The 25,254-nt window shown below is 33.1% G+C and overlaps 2 protein-coding genes across 4 annotated transcripts; one reads left to right on the plus strand and one right to left on the minus strand.

Annotated features, from left to right (window-relative positions):
* Positions 1-17,173, minus strand: Caper (RNA-binding protein 39-like protein Caper). Of its 2 annotated transcripts, XM_074139027.1 has the most exons (12): positions 16,878-17,173; positions 16,703-16,760; positions 16,408-16,462; positions 12,120-12,184; positions 10,077-10,313; positions 9,235-9,352; positions 9,037-9,129; positions 7,007-7,273; positions 3,041-3,248; positions 2,283-2,421; positions 1,810-1,991; positions 1-186 (listed from the first exon to the last, which is right to left on the minus strand). In XM_074139027.1, exons 3-12 carry the CDS (start codon positions 16,432-16,434, stop codon positions 83-85), a joined length of 1,440 nt encoding a protein of 479 aa, XP_073995128.1. In that variant the 5' UTR covers positions 16,435-16,462; positions 16,703-16,760; positions 16,878-17,173; the 3' UTR covers positions 1-82. The 2 variants fall into 2 exon arrangements, with proteins under 2 accessions (XP_073995128.1, XP_073995127.1); XM_074139026.1 differs by lacking the exon at positions 16,408-16,462.
* Positions 17,174-17,417: 244 nt separating this feature from the next.
* On the plus strand, positions 17,418-24,968 carry LOC141459671 (eukaryotic translation initiation factor 2-alpha kinase 1-like). Of its 2 annotated transcripts, XM_074139017.1 has the most exons (11): positions 17,426-17,444; positions 17,580-17,683; positions 18,810-18,953; positions 19,047-19,206; positions 19,637-19,798; positions 20,243-20,413; positions 20,787-20,964; positions 21,149-21,376; positions 21,718-21,900; positions 21,987-22,124; positions 24,371-24,968. In XM_074139017.1, exons 2-11 carry the CDS (start codon positions 17,626-17,628, stop codon positions 24,602-24,604), a joined length of 1,656 nt encoding a protein of 551 aa, XP_073995118.1. In that variant the 5' UTR covers positions 17,426-17,444; positions 17,580-17,625; the 3' UTR covers positions 24,605-24,968. The 2 variants fall into 2 exon arrangements, with proteins under 2 accessions (XP_073995117.1, XP_073995118.1); XM_074139016.1 differs by having other exon boundaries at positions 17,418-17,683.
* Positions 24,969-25,254: the final 286 nt, after the last annotated feature.

The raw sequence follows: 25,254 nt of genomic DNA on the forward strand, positions 1-25,254 counted from the left end.
TGTGTTTTATGTATGTATATATGATTTTTTGTAGTTTGTATAAAAAAAAAAACTTGAGAAAATGATGAAAAATAATAATAAATTAGACATTTCTCCTAGTAGCTAGTAATGTGGTACTGGTCATTGTGTCCGGAAATAGACTGTGGTAGTTGATCAACGGTACATAGGCGGCTGTTATCACACGTCCTGAAACAGAATGTGTACAAATTATTGATGAATAAATTACGATATTTGAATTAATATTAGATCGAGGTTGCAATACAAGTTGCAAACTACTTGAATCTTCAATAAAAATCGTTTTGCCAACCATTAGATATTAGCACATACTGAAATTGTTTACTCATTTGTTCAATTTGAATCGATTACATTTTGTTATTTATTGTAGCAATGTTCAAATATTTCTATATGATTTGATTATGGTGTGGCTATTTTGCGTTTAGGTTATAAAGGAATGTAGATTTTAAGAGATCTCATGGAGGGAGTCGATTCTGATACGACATACGCGAGGTGTGGCTATTAAATAACCGAGACTGATGCTGCTACAAGAAAAACTATGCATGCACCAAATCCTAACGACCGACAGCTGTGCAGCAGCGTAAAGCCTTCTCTTTCGATTGCAGCAGCGTCTCAAGTGTTTGTAGAGAAATCTGTGTCTGACCGGCACCGTCGTCGTTTGTGTAAGAGGTATTAGTTTCGTTTTGCCGAAAACATACATGTTTAGCAACGAATTGTCGTGAAATTTCACAACAAAACTTGGTTAAAACCGCTACTGAAACTTGATCTTTTATTAAAAAGAAGTTTATGGCAATGAACGTTGGTATCATGTGCGCGGGGTTTTTGAGTGGTTCAAGCGTTTCCAAGATGGCCGAGACCATCGGAGATGATGACCACCCGGGTCGCCGCACTTCCACGTCCACAAAACGGATGAAAATATCGATTATAATTAATCAATATTACTATACGTGAGGTGCTTGCTCAACTCCGTAAAAGAGTAAGGAAAAAAAACGCACCCGATTTGTGGAAGTACAAGTCACGGGGTTCTCCATCAAGACAACGCGCCGGGCTCACACTGCATTGTCGTGTCAAAGACGACGTTTCTAGCCAAGTACAACCTCCCAGTTTTAGGCCATCCACCTTATTCGCCTGACCTGGCCCCCAATGTGACTTTTATCTGTTTCCCAAAATCAAATCTGCATTAAAAGGAACACGATTTCAGTTCGCTGTGAAAGAAAAAGCTGCACGCGTCATGCAGGAGCTCACAGAAAAAGACTTCCAGCACTGTTTCGAACAATGGTAAATTGGCATGGAGCGTTGTAGGGTTAGGGGAGTGGTGTATATTGAAGGTGATAATAACTAAATATGTAAGGGAAGGGATTATTTACTGGACTCCCACGAGGAGGTCCCGGGGTTCGAATCCAGCTGCTAACCTGCTGCTTAGATTTTCTCTTCCTAGGAGCTTCTTACGGCAGCTCACTGTCCGGTGATGGACGAGAGAACACTGTCCGGAGGCCGGCAGTGCACTGAAAAAGCTCCGGGCGCCAATAACCTTAGATGTTGACGCGCCTCAAATAAAAAAATAAACTAAATATGTATAAACTTAAAATAAAATTTTTTACAGCAATAGTCTCGTTATTTAATAGCCACACCTCGTACGTTGAAAGTCATGAGATTTCAAGTTGCCTGCAGTTTCTTGATGTTTACTACCTACAACTTTAAGCTCCCCCCACGCAGAGAACAAAACTAAAGTAATTAGCAGAAATCTTTGTAAAATTTTAATTAAATTTAAAAAAAAAAAAACCAAAGACTCACCAGCAAACCAGCGCCCATGTAATGAATTCACAGCGGCGACAGCAGTTGTGATGGTCGGACATTTAACGTAAACATTGCCAGCTGATGCACGATCTACGTAAACGTGTAGTACGCCTCCATGTTTGTTGCATTCTTCTATCACATCATCTCTGATCTCTACGTCCCAACTGGGATTCGTTTCCCTAAAAAGAAATAAAAAATATAATTTATAATAGAAAGAATGTGTTTTAAGTTTATTTTTAGCATATGTTTAGAAATATTATTCGTTTTCCGTTTTTGTTAAAATTTAAAATAAACAATTTTAAATAAATTCCAATTGCAATAACAAAAAAAAATAACTTTTTTCTTTGTCAAGATTTGTTGCAGTCTCATTCCATATCTTAGATACATGTGCATATACAAGATTTCTCGTTAAAACACTGATATAAAGCATCTTCTACTAAAATATTGTAAATATATAAATTATTACTTACGTGGCCGGATCAAACATATTGGAAAGCATGAAGCACTGGGTGGCGATTGGAGGTGCAACATTAGCAGTAGCCGGAAGTCCTCCAGGAACTGCTACATTTAAGGCTGAGGCAGCTGCGGCTGGGATCTGCATTCCAGTTCCTATGGGATTTTTAATATTTTTATTTTCTTTTTTTTACTGCACTAGATAATAAGAAAGTATTTTGATTGTGGCAATGTTTACACAGGAAATTTTTTTTTCATTTTCGCAAGTACTTATAATTTGACTTCCTTCACATTTAGATGATGCTGCTACCATCAACGAACGAATCCGAGAATGAAGAGCTTTTTGAACAACAAAATCGGCGAACATGCTTTTTACAGAATCAAATTCGCCAATTTTTTGTGTGAGACTTTCTCGAAAATGGCTCCTTAACTTTAATTTTGAAACATTTTCCTAAGAAAATTCAATTAAGGGTGGTTTTTCCTTTAGGTCCTATTTCCCTACAATATTTGAACTTCGTATGCTTTAAATATTAATAAGGATTAAGCATTATAACAGTAATCGAAATTCCAAATATGAAGAAAAAATAGCACACAGGAATCGCAATATCACCGCCGAGTAGATTTTTGTATATTTTAAACGATTTCTTTTCTGAAATGGTACTTTTAATGCGAATACGTATTTTTGAAATCAATTACTTTTTAGTTCAAATTGAAATTTTAAAAGAAAATTTAATAACTTAAAATAGTAAACATTGAAAAACCATTAATTTCTAACCTTCAGCTAATTTGAACATAAGTTGTAACCTTCCTGTTGCACCTAAATCGATTCCTGACCTGTCCAGTTCATCAGTATCGATGTGTGTAGGGAAAGTATGGCCTAAATCCATCCTTTCTGTTACGGTGCCCACTTTCATCGGCCTGCCGGCTAATTCAAAGCCATTCAACTGTTCCAGGGCTCTTTTAGCATCCTCTGCGTGATGAAACTAGAAAAAATAAAAAAAATGTAAAACATTATTGGATAGCGGAAAAAACTAGTATAATTCTAATCAACATTTGTCTTATAAATGCCACAATTATTTATTATAATACAAAAAAAAAAAAAAAAAAATGCAGAAAAATCTAGAATAACTTCTCACTCGATTTGTTTCCTTATTTTCAAGATTCAAGAAACTATCAGAGTGGTCCACGGTTACAACCATCGGAATATCTTCCATCCATGACACGACACCACAACCTCTTTACAAAAAAAAAGTTAAATATGGCTTATTTAATTTGTTTAAAACTTATTTTCCCGATACGGTAATCATGCCTTTAGTTATTTAGACGTGGAATTACCACGTCTCTTTAAGGAGAGAAGGGTTTCTGGTAGCGGTTACTGCAGAAGATTGTTCCACGTGATGCCGCCTGGCGAATTTCTAGTGGATTTCAAGTTCTTGTTGACTAGTGCTCTAATGAGTCTACAACCAGAGCTTTATGGGAGACATTAGTTTCAATTGATTTTGAATTACCACCGTTTCCCTCTCTTTGTAGCAAAGCGATTCGCCTTATTATTGCTTCTTATACTGTACAGGCTGCTCAGCCAATTACAGCTCTGGTTTGCACCACTAAATCCAACTTCTGGAGAGAAATCTCCCATAGAGCATAATATTGTGCTGTTCTGAATCGATCGGACTGACCATCAAATTCTTATTCATCAGCATTACTCTGTGGAGTGCACACGCTGTTGCTTCTCCATAGAATTTACGCAAATGCTGAGGAAGATGAGCTTTACTTAAAAAAAACGCATTATATTATTACCCAACCATGATAATAATCCGGAACCTTTCTTAAAGATGCGCCACCTAGATCCATCAGTGTAGGCATGTTCTCACATTCAAGAAGGGGTAGGTATAGCGCGCACGTGCAGGGTTTTTTTTAACTTTAGTGCTCTCAAGCACGTACAGGATTAGGTAATTCTTGATAAGTCTACATTTTAGACTAAGAGAATGTGAAGAAAAAATGATATTGATCATTTTTTTTTTTTTAAAATAAGAGCCCCAATGAAGTGCGATTAACATATTCCACAACTTCGAGAAGTGCACAGTAAAATTTTTTTTTTTTTTTGGTTAAATCATCAGCCATTCATACACCGCAGTTATCAAATCATCCATCCTTTGTTTGTTTATGCCACCATCCGAAGATATGCAATCCTAGGGGGGGCGAAGTTGGGTGAATAAAGTGGAGTTTGCAATGTATCCCCTCTTAATTTTTTTCAATTTATGAATAAGGCGCGTCAACATCTAAGGTTATTGAGCGCCCGGAGCTTTTTCCAGTGCACTGCCAGCCTCCGGACAGTGTTCTCTCGTTACAAACAACACTGTCCATCACCGGACAGTGAGCTGTAAGAGAAGCTCCTAGGAAGAGAAAAAAAATCTAAGAGGTCAGCTGCTGGATTCGAACCCGGGAACTCCGCGTGGGAGTCCAGTACGCTAACCGCATAGCTAATCCCTTCCCCTATATCCCCCTCCCAGATTTCTTGGATCCTAGATTAAACATAACTGTTGCTAGAACTAATAGCAAAATAGCTAATATATTGCTTTAACTAATCACTTTTAGTATAAGCATATTATTTTTGCATATCATTCCGCCTAACATAAACAGAAATGGTCTAATATTAGGTGAAGTTGAATGCTTCAGGAAAAATTCAATATTCTATTAGATGGAACTTTTGAAACTTCTAATTTTTTTTAATGAAAGGTTTTTAATCGTATTGCATAAAATGCAGGTGATGGTTGATTATATTTGTTAATTCTATTTTTAGAGAATAAGACAATAAGAATAAGTTACTAAATTTTACAGCATTGCTTTATCAGACATCCCTAGAAATTACCTACTTAAAAACCGCTTAAAAAAAACCTTAACACGACCTTTTGTTACCATTCTTCCTAAGATTCTAACTTACAAACTTTCTTCCAACTTCTAAAATTTTTCTCACATTAAATTATTATTATTATAGTAATATGCCTTTTGTAAACGTACATTACACAGAAATATAACCCAAGAAATATCATTAAAAGAATTTTTCTTTAAAAAAAAAAAAATGATAAAAGAAATGTACAATCGATGTTTACAAGAAAAGCCAGCCTCCTAAGAGCTATTTCGGAGATGGTGCACATGATTTAAGTGGTCCTTCGAATTGTGAAATTTTGTTTAATCTCGCTTTTAGTACATCTTTACTCTCTTCTCTTTTTTTTTAAAATAAAGAGGCAAGAACGTGCATTATAGGAAAATGACACTTAACAGCCTACTTATCGCTTTTCTTAGTACAGAATTTTCCAAAGAAAAATGTGTCAAGTATAAGCTCTTAATCTACATACAAACATACTATTGGTACAACACATTGAATGAAAATAGTTTTCAAGAACATCTTAAAACTTGAAAATACTCGTACAATCGATAGTTAAGAGGTAATTTCTTGGTAGACCGATTACAAACGAAACTTTTCTTGGGCCACCTAAGGCTGGAAACATAGTGGAGCGGCGAGCAAAGCGGCGATGATAGCGAAGAGCAAAGCGGCGAAATCAAACACAAGTAAACATATGGGACCGCGCATAGTGGAGAGCAAAGCGAAGATAGAGCAACGCTATCTATAGAGAGTAGAGCAAAGCGTTATGATATGTTTGATTTCTTCGCTCTCATCGCGCTCAATTTGTAAAGGTTATTTTTCAAAGGTTATGGATATTGATACATTTATTGGTTTAGTTTGTTTAAAGAAACCTCTGTGGGGCCGTAGTATTTGTGAAGCTACAATAGTTTTTAATAATTAATAGTTTAAATTAATTAACAATTAGTAGTTAATGGAGAATTCAGGTAATTTTTGCTACATTTAATTTGGTTCTCAATCCCTTAATGCTAACTTTCATCTAAATACTAGGCAAAATTAAATTACATTTTCACGTCCTACTACTTCTGATCAGGACGAATTCTCCAATCCTTCTTCTGTAGCGTCGTACTACTCCAGTTTTTCAGATGAACAACATTAATTTACGACAAATCATGGTGTAGTGATTTAATAAAATTATTGTGTTTTTTTAATTGACTAATTTCTTTTTATCTGCATATATTTCTATTTATTTTGATTTTCTTATCTTAAAGTAACTGCTAGGATTAATGGGGTTACACAGATTTGTATTTAGTTAATAACCTACATAGTTAATTTTTCTATATTGTGCCTAACTCATGTTATGAGTTGTATTACTCAAAAACAATAAAATTTGATTTTGATTAATGGGGTTACATTGGGCTAGTATGTAATCAAATGTTGATATAGACATTCGAAAATACGCATGAAACTTGCCAGGATGCTCCCGAAGTTGTTGGTACAAGCGATGAAATTCACCAAGTTCATTTCTAAACTTATTTATGTCATGTACACTGCAGCTCCTACTACTAAGCTGCTGCAAATACCAAAGTTTCAACGAAGAATTTTCATATAAAAATAGTTCCTCCATCTTGTTTTGTCAAAAGGAGAACGCGACTAAACTCGTCACTATGTGCATGCGACTCTTTGCTCGCTGCTCGTCGCTCTCTTTGATTTGAAGCAGCTATCATCGCCGCTTTGCTCGCCGCGCCACTATGTTTCCAGCCTTAGGCGCTCTAGGTCCGCACTTAACCGAAATATCAAATTTCAACTTTTTTGTGGTTTTTTTTGTTTTTGAATTACGTCAAATAAATAAATGATTAAAAAAAAATTAAAACCTACCGTAAGAAAACCATATCCTTTTGACCTGCCAGTCTCTGGATCGGTCATAAGTTGTATGCTATCAATTTTGCCAAATGGTTCAAAGATCCCTCGTAGCATATCTTCTGTAATGTTGAAATGTAACGAACCTATATATAATCGCATAGGCCCCGGCATTCCTCTTGGTATCAGATTTGGCATTGAATTACCAGTTCTATTCTTTTCCGCCTGGGTTTGTTGTACAATTATTGGTACACCTAATAATTTCTGTCCAGTTAGGCCCAGCGCCTGTAAAACATAATTAAAAGAAAAGATATTTTAAAATAAATTAGTTTATAATAACAATATTTTGTACAAAATTATTGGGAATAAAAATTTTTTTCCAACTACATTTAATATCATATTTAATACTTGGTCCAGATGGCAAAATTGCTCTTAACTCATGAATGGTACATTAGGTGCAAACCTAAATCCCTTTTTACTCAGAATGGTCTGACAATTTTTTTTTTAAATTTACTTTAGGCTAAAGTATAACATGTGCAGAAAATTTAAAGAAAATCTTAATAATTTTTGGGTAAAATCTGGAAAAAAGTGAATAATCCATTCTTAATGCTGTAACGTGTTCCCTAGTAGGGGGGGCCACATCGTAATATCGTCCGGTGATTTTCCGTTTTTGAACTATTTCCTTTTAAACATACCCACCCCACATAAAGCACAATGCTTCCTGAAAAAATATTCTATTTTCGGACACTGGGGATTCAGATAGTTACGGAGAAAAACCTAACTTCAAAAATTTGGAATGATATCAATGCTTTCTTTGACTAGTAAAATAAATTTAAAAAAATAGAAGTACACAAAATAATGTCCGTTAGAAGAGAGCCTAAATGGACTGATTTGTTTGTATTTTATTTAATTCGAAAAAAAAATAGTGCCCCACATGAACAATGTGATGTTGTCCATCTACATCACTGCAGCAATCCTTAGATAGACATCACATCCTTAGATAGACATAGACTTGATCACTCCATTCAGCTGCGTCGTAGAATTTCTCATCTGTTAACATTTTCTTTTTGTTTTTTTTTTTCTTTCAATTAACCAAAAAATTTGTTTGGCAATCATGTAATTTTTGCTGAAAATCTACCTGATATATTTTTCCAATTGTGCAAAAATCCAGCGGCCAATCAAAGTGCCACTATTATACATACAACCTCTCCCTTGACTTTTTTTTTTTTGTTTTTTGTATTAGGGAGAAGAATTTTCAATATGCTGTACGAGCTATTTGCTAGATGGATTTTGTTTAGATAATCCACAACATAGAAAAACGGATTGTACATCTGGAACATGAAACTTATGTCAGTGAATCCATTTGGTTTTTTATACTATTTATTTTGCTGGTTTGTTTATAAGAATATTTCTATTTTCTAAATAGTTACGGATTGAAACTAGAAACTATTTTATAGGAATAAAACGATTTAGTATAATACATTTTATCTATTATAGACTAATAATACAAAAAATAATAGTCCGTTACGTTGAATGTTTATTCTAAAGTAAAATGGTGAAATCTAAATTTAAATCAATACACAAATATTTGTGACATTCAATTTTTTAAAAACAGCTAACAAAATATTGGAAATAAAACTATTTTGCCCTTTTTAAACTAGAGATAAAAAAAATTATATAAATAGTTAAAATCACCCTGATGCAGTAAAGTTGCAGAACCGAAACTTTCATAGACTTAATCAGTAAATGACTTCATATTGGGGAATCAAAATGACGCAAGTCTCAAATGAGATAAGCAATTAAAATAGTACAAGTTTTTTCAAGTTTGTCTTGAGTTCTGTATTCATGAAAATTAGATCTTATTTTTAGAGTCTTTAGTTAGAGTTGAAGGATTCTAACGAAGACTAAAAATGATAAGGTAGTAGATGACGAAGCGCGATATGAGTGGTAGTGTCCAATGTGAAGCTGTACTGTATCATACTTCAAGCAGTTTTAGAAACAATTTTTTTAAAAAAAAAGTTGCATGAATTTTAAAGTTAGCAACTTACCAAAGGCACAGATTCTGGATCTTTAAATTCAATGTACGCTATCCCCTTAAATCGCCGCGTCTTGTTACATGTGATTAATCGGACATCACGTACCTAGAAAGAGAAATTTAATTAATACTATTTAGAATTCATAAAATCTTTTATAATTTTGTAATGTAATTATTTTTTTATTATTATTATTTATTATTTATTAAATACCTTTCCAACGGATGAAAAAAATTCTTCTAAATCTCTTGCACGTACTCTCTGCGATAGTTGCATACAAAAGACGGTCCTGGCGTCACGTTCTTCTGGAGAAAGATCATCCAAAGGAGGTCTGAAATAGGAGTAAAATTCTTTTGAAAAAAGGAAGTAATAGCTTACTGGAATCAGATGGCAGAGGTCTGGAAGTTTCAGTAAATTCTGCTCTTTTATTTACTATTTTCAGGAGTATTCACAGCTCATGACGATATTATGGTAGCCTGAGAAGAAGCCTTCGAGCGCCAATGATCTCAGATGGCCTGTTTCTTAATAAATAAAATAAACGTCCTAGAAGTTTTAAATGGAGAAGCACGTCCTGAAGAAGTCTCTACACTGGAATCGCAAAACTGAAGGCCGATAACCCACTCTTGTTAACGAGGGAGTATTATCCTACATACCCTAAACTTGCTTTTAAAGTCATGATGTTTAATAATCATGAAAAATGTGAAATAATCATTATTAATATATCTTGGACAAGTAATAAAAACTTGTGTAATGCTAATAACATTTTAGGCGGAGATTATGAAATGCCCTTACTGCCAAAAACGTACACCCTATCTTCTAAAACCCACTGTTTCGGACTCAGTGAATCTTCAATCGAATAAGTGAAGTTAGGTAATAATTGCCTACTTTTTTCAGGCGGGGCTTAATGTCCAACTACCAATTAGGTATCGAGGATGGTGGAGAGGAGGTGGAAGCACATATTTTATCTGGACCTGGGATCTCCAACTAAGAAATACATAACTGTGTCCTGATCTTTACCAAGTAAAAGAAAATAACTAACTAAGGCCAGAACTTACATTCCTAACGGTGGCGATTTCCTATATTTCACGTACGGCTCTTTTCTTCCAGGCAGTAATAATGGTGTGAGAGATCGTTTCCTGCGAGGCCTGTCCCGGGAACGTGATCTGGAACTTCTTCGTTTCCTTTCTCTGGATTTCGATCTCTTCTTCTCTCTTGATCGACTCTTCTTTCTTCGTTCCCTTGAACTGTGTCTTTTTTCTCGAGACCTAGATCTTTCTCGGTCTTTCTTTTTACTAAAACAAAAACAAAACAAATCAAAATTTTGAAGAAAATAAAAAAAAAGATTATTTTTTATTTGCTAAACAATTATTGTTCATATTTAGTTAACTCACAAAGATAAATACACACTCATACGACTTTCTGTAATTGTAATTTTCGAGTTGCATGCTTACAGGGAACATAAAATGGGCTTCAATATGCTTCAAAGCATAAAAATTATTTATATCAAATCGTAAGATGGATTTTCAAGAAAAAATCGAAGAAAAGTGAAAACTCTATCCAGTAAGTGAACATTTTACTCCTCTTTATAAAATAAAACACACAATACAGGACCTATCTTTGATTTTATCCGTTATTTCTGATTAAGAAACATTCCGCAGTACTCGCGAACCTTACCACATTATCAAAAACATATATCATACTGCAATGGTGCTTTTTAGAGGGAAGAATACCCACCAACCTTCTCCTCCCTCGAGGATCCCCCTTATAATCGTACTTCCAGGGAAAATCATCTCGACAGATAACGCCGACCTCCTAGGATGGTTGCTGCGTAAACTTGCCAACCTTGGCGAACTAACGGCTTCCATCATCACTTACGCCTCTTGGCGCACATCCATGTGCGCGTGTAGGTATGTGTATATACAGGGTGAATCAGTAAGTAATGTCCATAGGCCTACTGTGTGTAGTACATCTAAAGTGCAAGAAAACGTGTTCAAGAGCATAAAACTTGATAAACTAACACTGTTGTGTGGAAGAATAGGCTTTGATTAGAGAAAAGTGACTTAACTTAAGAACAATGGAAAATATGAAGTTGGCCAATACATCATTGAAGTCCACTTTAGATGTACTTAGGGTTGCCAACTGCCCTTTTTTGGAAAGGACAGTCCTTTTTAAACACCTGATTTGTCCTTGTCCTTTCTTAAATTAGGAAAGGACGCCTTTTGTCCTTTTTTTCAGATATTGTTCACAAAAATCTAATTTCTTTTATTGTATTTTTGATTTAAGTTCTGACTTCTGAAACTTCTTCTTTTGGCGTGTTATTTTTCTGTTCTAACTGAACTTAATTGGTCAACAGGTTATTGATTTAACGATGAACTTTTCATGAATAAGTATGTAAGATATAAATGTACCCAGGCCAGATTACAGACGGGGGGAGAGGGGACTTCTTCTCGGGGCCCGGAATCGGAGTCTCTGCATGTACACCTAAACGAATGATATACATTCCCAGGCCCCAAAAATCCTGTAGACAGCCCTGAATGTACCTAATTTTTTTAGGGTGTCCTTTTTTGGAACTTTATAGAGTTGGCAACCCTAGATGTACTTCACACAGTAGGCCTATGGACATTACTTAGTGGTTCACCCTGTATCTATATACGTGCATGTGCATTTGCGCTGTTCTTATCATCTCTTTTGCTTGTTGTAATTAATTACAGTCACAAAATAAATAAACAGAATAATCCACTCAGTAAAATGTTACTTCATTATATCAAATTCAAAATGTAAACACTATAACCTCTCTCTATAGAACCTCCTAGAACTATCCTAGTTCTCTCCTAGAACTCAAAACGGTACATTGGGGTGTACGGTTCTACTTTAATAGTTCTTTAGAGAAAAAGCTAAAAGCCTCCCTCGCGTGCTCTCAGAATTGGACTTACTAATGTAGAGGAAGTAATACTTATAGGCATAATACAGTGATTGAAAGTTGCAACTTCCCTCACTTAAATTTAGTGTTATAATAGATGCATTACTTAACGATTGTAGTTCGCAAAAAAAAAAAAAATAATAATAATAATAATAATAATAAAATAAAATATATTTACCTAGAAGACTTATGACTACTGGAAGTACCATTTTCTTTATGCGATCTGGAACCAGTAGTTTCTTCCTGTTTGAGTAGCCAAAACCATTCAGTAATCCGCACACGTCACGAACAGGAAGGAACAAGAGACAAAATAAAATTGCATTAATTATTTTCAAGAAATTGCAAGCTATAAAAGGCAAAAAAAAAAAAAAATGTTCATTATGTTTCTTATTTTTATTGTTTTGTTTTTTGTTGGAATTGTGGTGATGGAAACAAGAAAAAAAAAAACGAAGGTTGGTAGACCTTGTTTTGTTTTTTTCCTTGTTTACAGGAAGATGCATTGAAAAGAGGATTTGCAGGTGAGGTTACAAAAAAAAAAGATGATTGATGGAGGAAGAGTATAAACTTTTGGATGATCTCTTAAAAAATTGTTTGGTTTTTTTGTTTTTTTAAGTCATCCATTTAAGTTTAGCTCTTTATTTATATATATGTATATAATTTTTTTTTTTTTTTTTTACAATGTTTATTTTAATTTTTACGCCATCTTGATTTGTGGAGCTCCTTGTTTGGGTCACAATAGCTTACCTTTAGCGGTGCTCGCCTTGGTTCGGATCACACACACGTAAGTGACATAGACACTCCCTTCTGCAAAGATATGGCCCAATGAACATACTTGTTTTTTCAAAATAAAATTATTTTTTGTTTTTGTTTTTATGCTTGAAGACGAAAGTATTTTTTTTTTTTGGGTTTGTTAAGCAAACAATCAATAATTTGTAAGAAATTAGATTAACCAAGTTTTTTTTTTTTACAGGTGGATAAATCGGATATATGAGGGTGGAAAGAGGAAGAAAGATATAAGAAAGTCTCACGACAATAGCTTTAAAAAAAAAACAAAACACCTCTTCCATGTAAATCAAGTAGGCCTGTTGGGGGTTTTACTTCTCACCACTAACAGTTCTTTAGAGACAAATTATCTTTTGTTTATTTGAAATTTACAACGACAAGTGCTCCTTGTAAACATTAAATAGCATGATTTAGAGGAGTCCATCACCGTGCCATATTTATATCCCACTGCCGAGGGAGAAATCACGGGGGGGGGGACCCAGCATCATATCTGGCATGAAATGGGGGCCATTTCCTTACTCTCGGAAAGCCGTTAAGGACCAAGAAGAGATCAGAAAAGAGAAAAATCTGGAAGTTCATAGTGACGGATGAGAAATAGTTTTTTTTTTTTTTATAAACAAGCTAAACTCCAAGTCTTTGAAGAATGAAAGATTTAGGGATCGTTATGAATGGTTCTATTGAAGAACTAAATAAGAAACATTGTTTATTCTTTGGATTATTAGGTGGAGATCGCTTTGAAATATTGCTTGTTTACTTAAAAAATTATTTCTTCCAACTTTGTAGATTTATTAAATAGATTATCCAGAAATTAAATCATGCAACTGAATTTTTTTTTTTTTTTTTTTGAAGCTGTAGCGCGATCCAATTGCTAGATAAAAAAGATATCATAAATAACAAGATAGTATATTTTTCAGGTTCAACTTGATTTTCTTTTTGGCAATGACTTTCGTTATGCAGCAGCCAACTGATGTCTTATTATAGACATATATTAGACCTTCTACTTTATAAATTTAAAATTTAACAACGGTACGTATTTTGACATATCCGTACTGAGTTCTTCTTTTTTTTTTTTACCCTTAGAGACTCATAAAAATTTTAAAGTGACCATAATATAGAAAAACGCTGTATCATAGAAGTGAATGTCCTAAACATTTCTATATCAAATGGCGCAAACTCAAGGGTAAGCCTTGTTCAGCTGAAATAGTATTTTTTGATCGATTTGCGGGATCCCAACAAAAACTCCCTGAAGGGCTGAATGTGATACGACGTAATTATAACCCGTAACAATGAGGAAGAAGGAAAGCCCTGGGAGAGAGAGAGAGAGAGTCCTGAATCATCCGCATGCCGAATAATTCGTTGCCTCTCTTCCTTGGGGGGGGGGGAACATTTGCAGCGAATCAAGAGGTTACGATCAGTCCTCTATTTGTGCATTGTCTGAGAAAAGACAATGTCCTGCCTATACTCCGGGGGCACTTGATCAGAATTTAATGATCAAAATGTGTTTGTTAGAAGAAAGGTAAAATTATATTTAGAATCGCGTGATTACGCTTAGTGCAAGCTGACGTTAATAACTCAGTCAAAGTTGCTTAAGTTTTGTTACGACGTAATTAGATTATATTTTTTGGCCTACTTCTTGCAAGTGTTTACTATTGTCATGAGACTGTCCTAATCCTTTATATATATACTTCCTCCCTCATACATAGGTTTTACCAAAAGGCTTTTGGATTTTTTTTTTTTTTAAAGAAAGTGTATTTTAAATTGGCCTTCACATTTCTTTAAATTAATTTTTTTTTTGTTTTTAATTTTAAGTAAAAAAAGAAATTTTCTAAAACAAGTTATTTTGTTGACTGATCAACAACCTTTCCTTATTCCATTACCATGCATACTCATAGCCTTGTAAAACTAGCGATGTTTAGCGAAGTCTTGCTTCTCTTCCACATTTTGGAAAGGAAATCATCAATTATTGGATCCTAAGCCGAGAAAGAATGGATTTTATGAAAGGTATTTGTATGGAGAGAATCACACCACAACAATATATAATAATAAATCAAATGTTTACAGACTAAAATATTACACAAGTTTTTTTTTTATCAGCTAAAAAAAACAAAGAAAGAAATATATTCTTAAATTTTGGTTTTTCTCTTCGTTCCATTTAATCACATTTCTAAAACAGGGAATAACTTGAGGGATCAAAACATAAAGCAAAATTAGAATGATTCCTTTATTCCTTCTTTTTCCCCCATTTTTTTTAAAAATGCAACGGGAAGAAAATTTCTGAAAGACGAAATTGCACACTGTAGAGACTTTTCATTGGGTCGAGTTTGATCCGTTAACAAAGCTTAGACACCGATTCCTAACGACTGAATAGTGAAAAAATAGGCACAATGTTGTGATTACAAGTTAAATGACTTTAAAATCAAAACAAAAACTTGAAATGAACGTTCACAAAGTTTTTTGCTTATAACAATGTTCAATTAACAGTACAAACTAAAAATTCATTTAGAATAATCTTAATTCTAAATAAAATTTTGCTGTTTTTAATCATTTACAGGCTAAAAAAAAACGCTTTATTGTACAGACTATGTTTCATAATGTATTTCCAATAAATATGCAGGCCTGGTGTCGGTAACTTGTTCACCAAGAGTGAGTAAATCTTGGTCGGCATTTTCAAAAGAAGTAAAAAAAAAAATACGTCCTCAAAATGGAACATTGGGGGTTGGGGGTAGGTAAGTTATCTTCAAACGAGGAACTTTTACTAAGATAAACCCTTCTTAATTTTTCTTGAGAAGTATAACCGTAATAAATACTGTAAAAGCACATGAGGGAGAAGCCTTCCCCCCTCACTTTCACACAGAAGCTTTGTAAAAGTGTACAAATGAGTTTTTACTACAAGCATTTCACAATATTCCTTGAAAATTTCAAATAATTGAATACATAATTTATCGAGAACAAATCTAAAGCTAAATAAAATTTTGTTTTGTTCAGCTTTGTGAAAAGTTCTATTTAACTGTAAATTGTAATCGTAAAACAAGCTGGTGAGAAATCAAAAAGAAAAACTACCCAAAAAATGACAAAAGAAAAACATGAAATTGATAGTTTATAAGAACAGGTTCAAAACTTTCAGAATAACATACAAGAAAAACAGTGCAAACAAGGACGGATTCAAAGAGTGAACAAAAGAAAATAAATAAAACAAAATATTTTAGGCTTCACCCTGAAAAGCAAGTAATAACACTATCATTTAAAATCAGAAACCTTCCCTTTATCCTCTAAATAAGAATTAAATGACGAATGAGAACTGTAAATAACCTAAAAGATGCATAAAATCAAAATAGATGAAACTAATATTTTCAGGCCCGTTTTTAAAAGTAAACAATTTCATAACCTAAAAACTGTTGCTTTATTTGATTCCCAAACAAGTTATTTGATTCCCTGTTTTAGAAATTACTTTAAAGAATGGAAATTCGTTGTTTGTACAATAACTAAACCATTAAAAATAAATATAACAAAACCAACACCATAAACAAAATGAAAAACCAAGGCAACAAATATGATTTTCTTTTTCTTTTTTTTTGAAAATGGTTTAGTTAAAGTAATTTTTTTGTTTGTTTTAAATTAGAAACTGAAAAATTAAAATATTATATGATATTTTAAACCATATAATCCAAAGAATCTTGAACTACCTTAACTGTGAAGAGAGCAGCTAACATCTGGACTCAAGCTGTGACAAGTTACTGTCTACAAGATAAGAGAAAAAACGGGAATTTTTTATTTGTCAGTAGATATTTTAAAAAACTAAGAAAATGTGGCAAAAAAATAAATATTGAGATGTGCTGTTTTTTTTTTTTTTTTTGTGATTAGTGCCCACTTTTAATTTAATGCGAATGAAAATATTTTTTGACATTTTTAAACGTGCAGACACCTCACAAAAACGAGTTTAGAAAAAAAAATAAATTAATTAATAATTCTGAATCTTACCCCTTTCTTATAAGGTGCCTCCAGCATAGCTTCGACAAAATCTTCCGCCATAATGCTCCTAAATTACAATGTTATAGTTAGAGCAATTAAAAAAAAAAAAAAAAAAAAGTACACAATAACAAAACAATAACTACTTATACTTTTTTTTTCACTAACTTAAAGTAATGAAACTAACCTTTTCAACTTCTTTTTCTTCTATAAAGCACCACCAACCAAAAAAAAAATGTAGCGAGTTGGTGTGATCGATCAAACAAATAGGCTGGGTCACAAGTCTGGAAAAACTTCTTAGATCACTATCAGCAATCAAAAGTTGGTACAAAAACAATTTAAATAATTCAATATCTGTTACAATTGTAACAAATAATGAGTTCTAAGTAGAATTAATGTATATTAAATCTTAACAATTAATTGGTTGTAACGTAATGGAGTGGCCTGCTAGGCTGGGGCTAAAACACTAACATCCAATAAGATGACTTCAGGAAAAAGTACAACGGAACCAACAATGTTTATACACAAGCTAACCAATTTAGACAACATATGTTTATATTTAAGTCGTAGAAAATTAAAAAAGTAAAAATATCACCTCTTTTTATTTAATTAAATAACTTTTAATTTATTATTTTCACAATTTTTTTTGAATAAATCTTTATGCCTCGTTTACTTAACAATTACATCATAAGTAAAGGTTATGAACAACATTCAAATGAAGGTTACTTCTATTTATGATTCAATTTTGACTACAGTACGTTATCGTAGAACTGTGACCTAATTTTTGTATTTTCAAAATGAAAAGTTCTGTAAATTAAAAAAGAGAAAAAATTTAGTTTACACGCATCAAATCTGTTTGCTATGGGTACTAAATTGACTCTGTTTTTAGCAAGAACACCAGAACTTTTTGTTGTAAATTTACTGTATTAAAAAAGATGAGGAACGAAGAATCAGAATTTTCTTCTCTCAGAACCGTATCATCTTTTGATAGAGGTAAGTTACAATTTTTAAACGCTCTAGTTAATTAGTTTAATTAGTTAGATAATCGAACTGGCAGAAAGATTCATCTTTTTTTTAGTTAAAGGCAAAACCAGATAGAAAGAACTTTGTTTCAACTTTTACAAAAACAAAGTAGATGCTGTCGAATTAATTAGATGCTAGGTATACCAATGCGTTGATCAATAATAGTTAACAGTAAAATGAATGGTTGACGTGAATTAGGACATAAAAGTCTTCGTCAATGTGGCACTTAGTGGAGCAGCAGCACCTCCACAATGCGAAACTATATTAAGAATAATTTAATAAATTGAAAATATACTTTGGTATTCTTTTAATAATTAAACAGTTTTATGTTGGTCTGTTAAAAACCTTCCCCAATTGGCCTCCAGCTAATATATGTGTATTTTCAGCTAAAATATTTAAACTAGTAAAAATGCAGGTTTTTTTTTGCCTGGCATTTTACCTGGAAATATAATGTTTTAGATCTAACGGGTCATGTGAGAGAAATAGTCCATTTGGCAGTAAAACATGTTATTTGAAACTTTGAATCGCGATTCCTTGAAGCTGATTTGTATTAATACATTAAGAAAGATCAATATTAGAAGGGAAACATAAAGCTTAATGTTGCTTTTAACTGATCTTCAGCTGGATTGATTGTAATGTTTTATTTTAATTAAAAAAAAAAATTCAGTGAATTGTTTGAATATTGCTCAACGTATTTATTAAATATTTTGGTTAAAAGTCTAGTTTAGTTGGTATACAATGTATAGTTCAAGTGTTAAAATTAAGAATCCTTACTGAAAAGAAAATACTTCAACAATTTATATTGCAAATTGATTGTTGATGTATTTTCAGGTAATATAAGAAATGTCTTAATTTTTCTTAACTTTGATGAATAACCAACAGCTTTAGTTTAAAAACTGTCTTAACTCGATAATTGATTTTAAGGGGTCATGTTTTCTTATAACGAAGTTTTTACTATTTACTGAACCATTATTAAAAACAACTAACATCTAGTTTATCAGAGTTTTATTTTGTTAGTACCTTGGGACTAATGCAGTAGAGAATCTACTGTACTAGACTTTAGCCCTATTATTTAAAATAATCCTTTGAATTCTAGGTGAAAATTGTACAGTTGCTGTAGGCGTTAATAACCAAGAAATACAAAATTTTTCTCCTTCAAGCCTTCTTGTAGAATCATTAATTGAACAATTATGTAAGCTAATGGAAAAGGATCCTCACAATCAGAAACAATTATATTTAAGTAAACAATTTTATTACTAATATTCTATTTTAATTTATTATTGAATTTTTTATCTCATTAATAATTGTATTATAATTATTATTTTTATGTTAGCTGTATGCGAGAAATTACATGAAATGAATTTAATTGGAGAAAGTTATGAAAGAGATGAGTTTCAGTTTATGAGAAGTCATTATCAAAAAGCTTTATATCAGTTATTGGCAATTGCGAAAACTACTGCTGCTGAAAAAACTGCTTTATTTCCAAAATGGACGTAAGTTTGTTTTATTTCTTTTCTGTACTGCCTGGTAGACTTTTATTCAGTTAGTTTAAATTGAAAAAATAAATCGTGTAAATATTAATGCTAAAATTGCCGTACCGTTGAAAACCCTCTTCTATTCGCATGAGTACCCCTGGTTCATATCATTTGTGGTTAAGTAAACTTTGGATAAAGTAATTAGTGATTTGCTCTATGTGATCATAATATTTGATTTGGATCCCTGAATATATTTCTAAAACTTAATGATCCAATAAACGGTATAAACGCCGCGTAAGGGATGAAATCCAGTAGTCTGATTGTTTGAGAGTAGTACTTAATCTCAAGGATAAAAGTTCCTGGATCTGGAAATACAATAAAGAATAGTAATAAATTTTGAATTTCATTTTCAATAAATATTTTTACACTTATTCTATTCCAAAAACAGAGGCCAGCTGTATCTATCATGTAGCGGAGTTCTAGAATGGTCAAGATACAGTACAGAATTCGAGGAACTAGAATTTATAGCCAAAGGAGGATTTGGACATGTGTACAAAGCACAGCATAAACTCGACGGAGAAATTTATGCAGTAAAGAAAATATTATTAAGGTATGATATATTTTATGCCAGTTGTTTAGAGAGAAAATTTTTATAATAATAATTATTAGATCTTATGTAGTAACATTAGAGCCATTTTGCCAAGAAAATTTCCAGTATTATGCATTCGTTTTTCATGCGCCATATTAAGTGACACAAGTCCCAAGGAGGTGTATGCAATTCTTTAAATTTTTAACGACTTTAAGTGTTAATGACGTAATTTCTTTTACTTATATAAAGTTTCGATAAGTTGTTTTTGAGTTATTTCTGTTTTGCAGTTCATAAACTGCAATTCATCTCGTTAACATCTTCTCTTTTTTCCTCACTTTACGCCGAGATTCACTTGACAAACCTTTTATGCCACAGTAGATGAAATCTGTTCAGTCTCTCTGAGCATAAACTTGTAAGTATAGATAAATAAATTAAAAATTAAACCATTTTTTTTTTTTATTCCAGATATCAGAGTGTGAATGACTTTATGCAGAACTTGAGAGAAGTAAAAATGCTAGCTAAATTAAATAATGCCAATATAGTTTCTTATAAAGCGGCTTGGTTAGAGCCTTTGGATGAAGTACGAAGTATAAAAGAAACTAAAAGACATGAAGTACCGGCTATACTTAATGGAGAGTAAGTTTGAATGAAATAAATAATTTATTGAAAATTTGGGTAGATCCTAGCATACATGTTCATTGCATCTCTGATAGGTTTCGGATTTCCATCCATCATCAGAGGTAAATTTATCAGAAACAAGGAGATTTCAACTTCATTTATTTTATCATCTCCTCGCTATAATTGTTGGCTTAAGTCAATCAGTGTAGTGAGTTAGCATTGTTACGTCAGAATCGTAGTCCGAGACGTTAAAATATGGGAAGAATTTCAAATCTCAACACCACATAGATTAATTTGCCTCTGACGCAATAAGAATGACATATACATACTATGAATGATTTTTTTCGAAGTCTATAAAAATAGTTTTATATTTTTTTTTTTTCAATTACAGTAGAAGTGATTTATTTGGTGGTACTAATCAAGAAGACAATGATGGCTCTTTTGATGTAGTCTTTGAAGGATCGGAGAAAAGTGTAAGTGTAATTGATGAAAGTGAATCAATATCACAACCAACGCCCCCAGTTGGTGGTTCTTTAAAGCCTATTGATGGAATCGTCTGTAAGAAAAAGGTTTGTTCGTTTACTTTTATTAAATTATCATTCTTGGAGAACAGTTCAATTGAGCTTTTGTGGGATCGCACTGTTACATTCCAGAATTGGAATTAGCTTAACCATTCTTCTTTCTTGTCCGATTATTAAACTTAGCCATTATTCAATTATTTTATTTATTTATTTTTATAATTTTTAATTTCAGTTTTACCAATTCAGTTATTCAGAAAAAGAATTCAACTTACCAAAACAAAGCGCAACCTTGTACATACAGATGCAGTTGTGCGAAAGAACATTACGCTATTGGCTTGATCAAAGGAATCAATTAAAGAATCTAGAAATAAACGTCCATCAATGTGTAGAAATATTTAAGAAGATCGTTAAAGGTGTAGAATATATTCATTCTCAAGGCATTGTGCATCATGATATTAAGGTAAATGGTACGAGTATTATCTTGGCGTTATAGATTTTTTCTTTTTTTCTTAAAAGGGGTTATGGTGCCTCCAAAATTTCAGAAGAAGTTGATCCGTCATACATTTTCCGAGTAAACTGTTCAAATAAAAGTTGTAATTTTTAATGTTTTAAAGTTTTCATCTAAGAAAATTATTACAAACGTAAAGTTATTAATATTTTTCCCAATAATTAACTTCCTTTCTGGCCAAATTCACATGAGAATGTTGAAACTCGAGAGTTTGTTGTTAAATGGGTCAGAATCCTTAAGTTTTAGTCAATAATTTCATTTAAGTATTCAACAACATTATTCAATCATTACAGCCCAGCAATATTTTTGTAAGTTCAGACCTGAATGAAGTACAAGTGGGCGATTTTGGCCTTGCCTGTTGCTTGCTTACTCATCCAGCAACATCTTTGTCAGTGATCGCCACGCATCCTCGTGGACAAGTGGGTACCAGACTGTATGCTGCACCAGAACAACTCCAAGGAACATGTCATCCTAAGGTTTTGTATTTTAAAAAATATTTATTGTTGTAATAGGATGTGGTAAACTTCGTTTTTCTAAATAGTTTTTTTTCTTTCCAAATTAGAGCGATGTTTATAGTTTGGGAATAATTCTTTTGGAGCTCCTGGAACCTTTCAAAACGGACATGGAAAGATCTAAAGTTGTAGGTGAACTGAGATCTGGTCATATACCTGCACATCTTACCACTGTTTATCCAGAATTGGTAAGTTTGTTTGTTTCCTTCCAATTGGTTCCATTAATTAATCTGAGTTGTGATCATTTAAACGAAAGCCGACATAAGCATTTCACTTGAATAAACAGTAACGGAAGTGAAATAAGAGTTGCTAGATTAGATTAGATTAGGCTAGGGCGACCTCAAGGCCAACGCCACTGCGACCCCTTTGGATCTATTGTGGCTCCCCTCACTCTAAACCTCCGCCCTCCAGACCTGTCCTTTTAATCAGACTCTTAATGCTGGAGAGTGACTCTTGGGTAAAGCTCTCAGGCCTTGGTTTTTCCTCCCCGAGAAGTAACATCCTTAGCCAGACAAGCCCCTCACACTGACACAACAAATGCAGTGCCGTTTCCTCCTCTTCCTCCTGACAGAACCTACAGAGGCTATCATCTGCCAGGCCCATGCGATGCATGTGTTTTCTGAGCCTGCAGTGGCCCAGTTAATAGGCCTACAATCATCCTTATAGCCCCACGGCCTTGACGGATTAATTCTGCAGTCAGCCTGATTGTTTGACCTTGTACCTAATAGCTTGTGACGAATTAGCGAGCAAAAGAAGAGATTTTGTAAGCAATTATCACATATGAAGAGATCAATAGGTATCCTTATTAGGGGCGCAATATTCTATTGGAATCTCGTGCAGTCAGCAAAAACCAGCCTGGAACTCCATTGATCGAATGGTGTTCAACATTAATGGTGATTAACCAATCAAATACAGCAAATAAAACAAGAAGAAAACATGGCCTTTGATTATTATTTTAAAATTGGGTGCAATTAACAATTAAGAAAATAAAATTTTCCTTTAAAAGGTTGTCTTCTTTATTTTGCTGTAACGAATTCGAGCTAAAAATGTGAATCGCTTAAAAGCATGAGATAAATCAATAAAATTATAAAAGTTCGTTTAAGTGATTAGAAAATAAGGTTTCTGACGCGACTACTAACCCAGGGTCATTGGTTTATTTCACGGACACATCAAGACACGAGAGTATTGGCCACAAAGGAGCTGGTATTTAGAAAATAATAGAAGACATTGATGTAAGTCTACTGCACGGTCGAATGATTCACTTTGTTTCATGAGCGAGAAGTCATGGCGATTCTTGAATGTAGCATGCTAAGGGTTGATTAGGAGTTTAGAAGGTTTTCTGAAAATCAAGCATCTTTGGGAGCTTGAAAAGTTAGTACTATACCGTGCAAAAGAAGACGACATTGAATGTGATATTCTTATAGATCCCTGGATGAGAGTTAATTTTGGGAATGGTCTAGCGAAGATAGATTCATCCCATATGTACCAGAAACTGCGACATCTATTTCGGAGGAATTTAGGGGCACCAAAATTAAAGAATGAGAAATAAATGAAATGACAAGACCAGTGAAGTCAGCATTTGACTTGCTTTCAATCTGGAGATTTTAAAAGCAAGCCCTTTTTTTTTCTTTTAGAGTTGATTACTTTGATTTAAGGACAATTTTAGGGCTGATTGATTATTGGTCATGCCCAGGGCTGGATTTAGATGAAAAGGGGCCCTAGGCTTATGGGCCCACTTATGAGGCCCTTTCACTTTCAATTTTTAAGTTTGTAAATTACATGAGAGATAATAAAATAGATCACTACGTTGATACATCACTAAAGCAGTGTTTCAGTGTTCACTGTTTTTAGAATAGTGTAATTTTAATTTTTGCTAACAATTTGAATGTAGGCCCCTCTTGATCTTCAGGCCCCTAGGCTGAAGTCTAGTTAGCCTATTGGAAAATCCGGCCCTGGTCATGCCATAGTTGCGGGATACTTGTTCAACATAGGAACACTTGAACATAGGCGCTATGTGTCGGCGAATGCAGAATTAAAGTAGTAGGAGAATCAGTGATACAATTCTTATGTTTCTGTCCAAGGTTTGTAAGTACTAGATGGAGAATATTCGAAAATATATTAAACCATGATCAAGCAGGAGAAAGTCATTCAGAGATTCGTTCCTGATTGATTTGAGAAGATACTTTAAGGTGACCAGCTGGTTTCCACTTATTATGAACATCTTTGGAGGTTATAAGTTAAATTAAGAGTTTAGGGATTGTTTGGGTCAAGGACGCCCATCTTGAATAAACAATTAAAGAAACAGCTACCTACATTCTGTCACAAGACGTTAAAAGTTATAATATTAGTCATATATTAATTGTCACATTATTTTACTGGGACTGAAAAATTAAAGCTGAAATATTGATTTGTTCTTTTCCCCTTTTTTTTCCAGACTGAAATAATGAGCGAAACTGTGACACCTATCAAACACAGACCTACCTCATCCGAACTACTTAAAAGCGTCGAAGACCTACAGAATGTGGATACATTAAAATTAGTTGTACAACAAAATGAATTAATACAAGAACTGAAAAAGGAATCCCAGGCGAAAGATGAAGAAATTGCTTTCTTGAAAAAACAATTACAAGAGTTAATAAAAAAAGAAAATGGAATGACATTGCATTAATTTCTTAACTTTTTAGATTTTGTTTTCAATTTTTTTTTTTTCCTTAAAAAAGAAACTGTTCCTTTGATTTTTAAGATGTATTAGTTTAATGCAATAAGAAATTCTTCATTATGGCAGCTCTCCTTTAACTTAAATTTTAAGAGTTTCTACTTAACAAATTGTAACATAAATTCCTTGAAATAATGAATACTGTTTTAAGTAAGATTTATTTCATTTTTGTAATAACAAATTAAGCAGATATGATTTCTTAGGAATCATTATCGAATCATCGAGAAAATATAAGTAGATACATTATTTTCTTAAGACTGATTTCGATATTTTGTGTTTTTTTACAATAAAAAACTTTTTTCTTTGGAAATCGAAATATTTATATATTTTTTGCCCTTTTTATCTGATAACTTATCCTTCCTCTTTCGTCGAAAAAGATGGCGAAATTAATAATAAGCTAAGTTTGGTACATATCTGTCTATTAGGAATGGAGATATTTCGAGTCAAAGTTTAGGGTAATTTAAACAATGCAAAACTTTAACAGCCTGAATCTTTGGTTCTATTTGGTATATGAAGTTGGTTTTTCTATCGATTGTAAAGGCAGAAAGAAGTTCTCTATTTGTGAGCAAAATTTGGTAGATTTTTGATGATTAGGAATGGAG

Source organism: Rhodnius prolixus, unplaced genomic scaffold (genome assembly GCF_049639745.1).
Source record: "Rhodnius prolixus isolate KJV_2025 unplaced genomic scaffold, Rpr scaffold_17, whole genome shotgun sequence".
In the NCBI taxonomy this organism is placed as follows: domain Eukaryota; kingdom Metazoa; phylum Arthropoda; class Insecta; order Hemiptera; family Reduviidae; genus Rhodnius; species Rhodnius prolixus.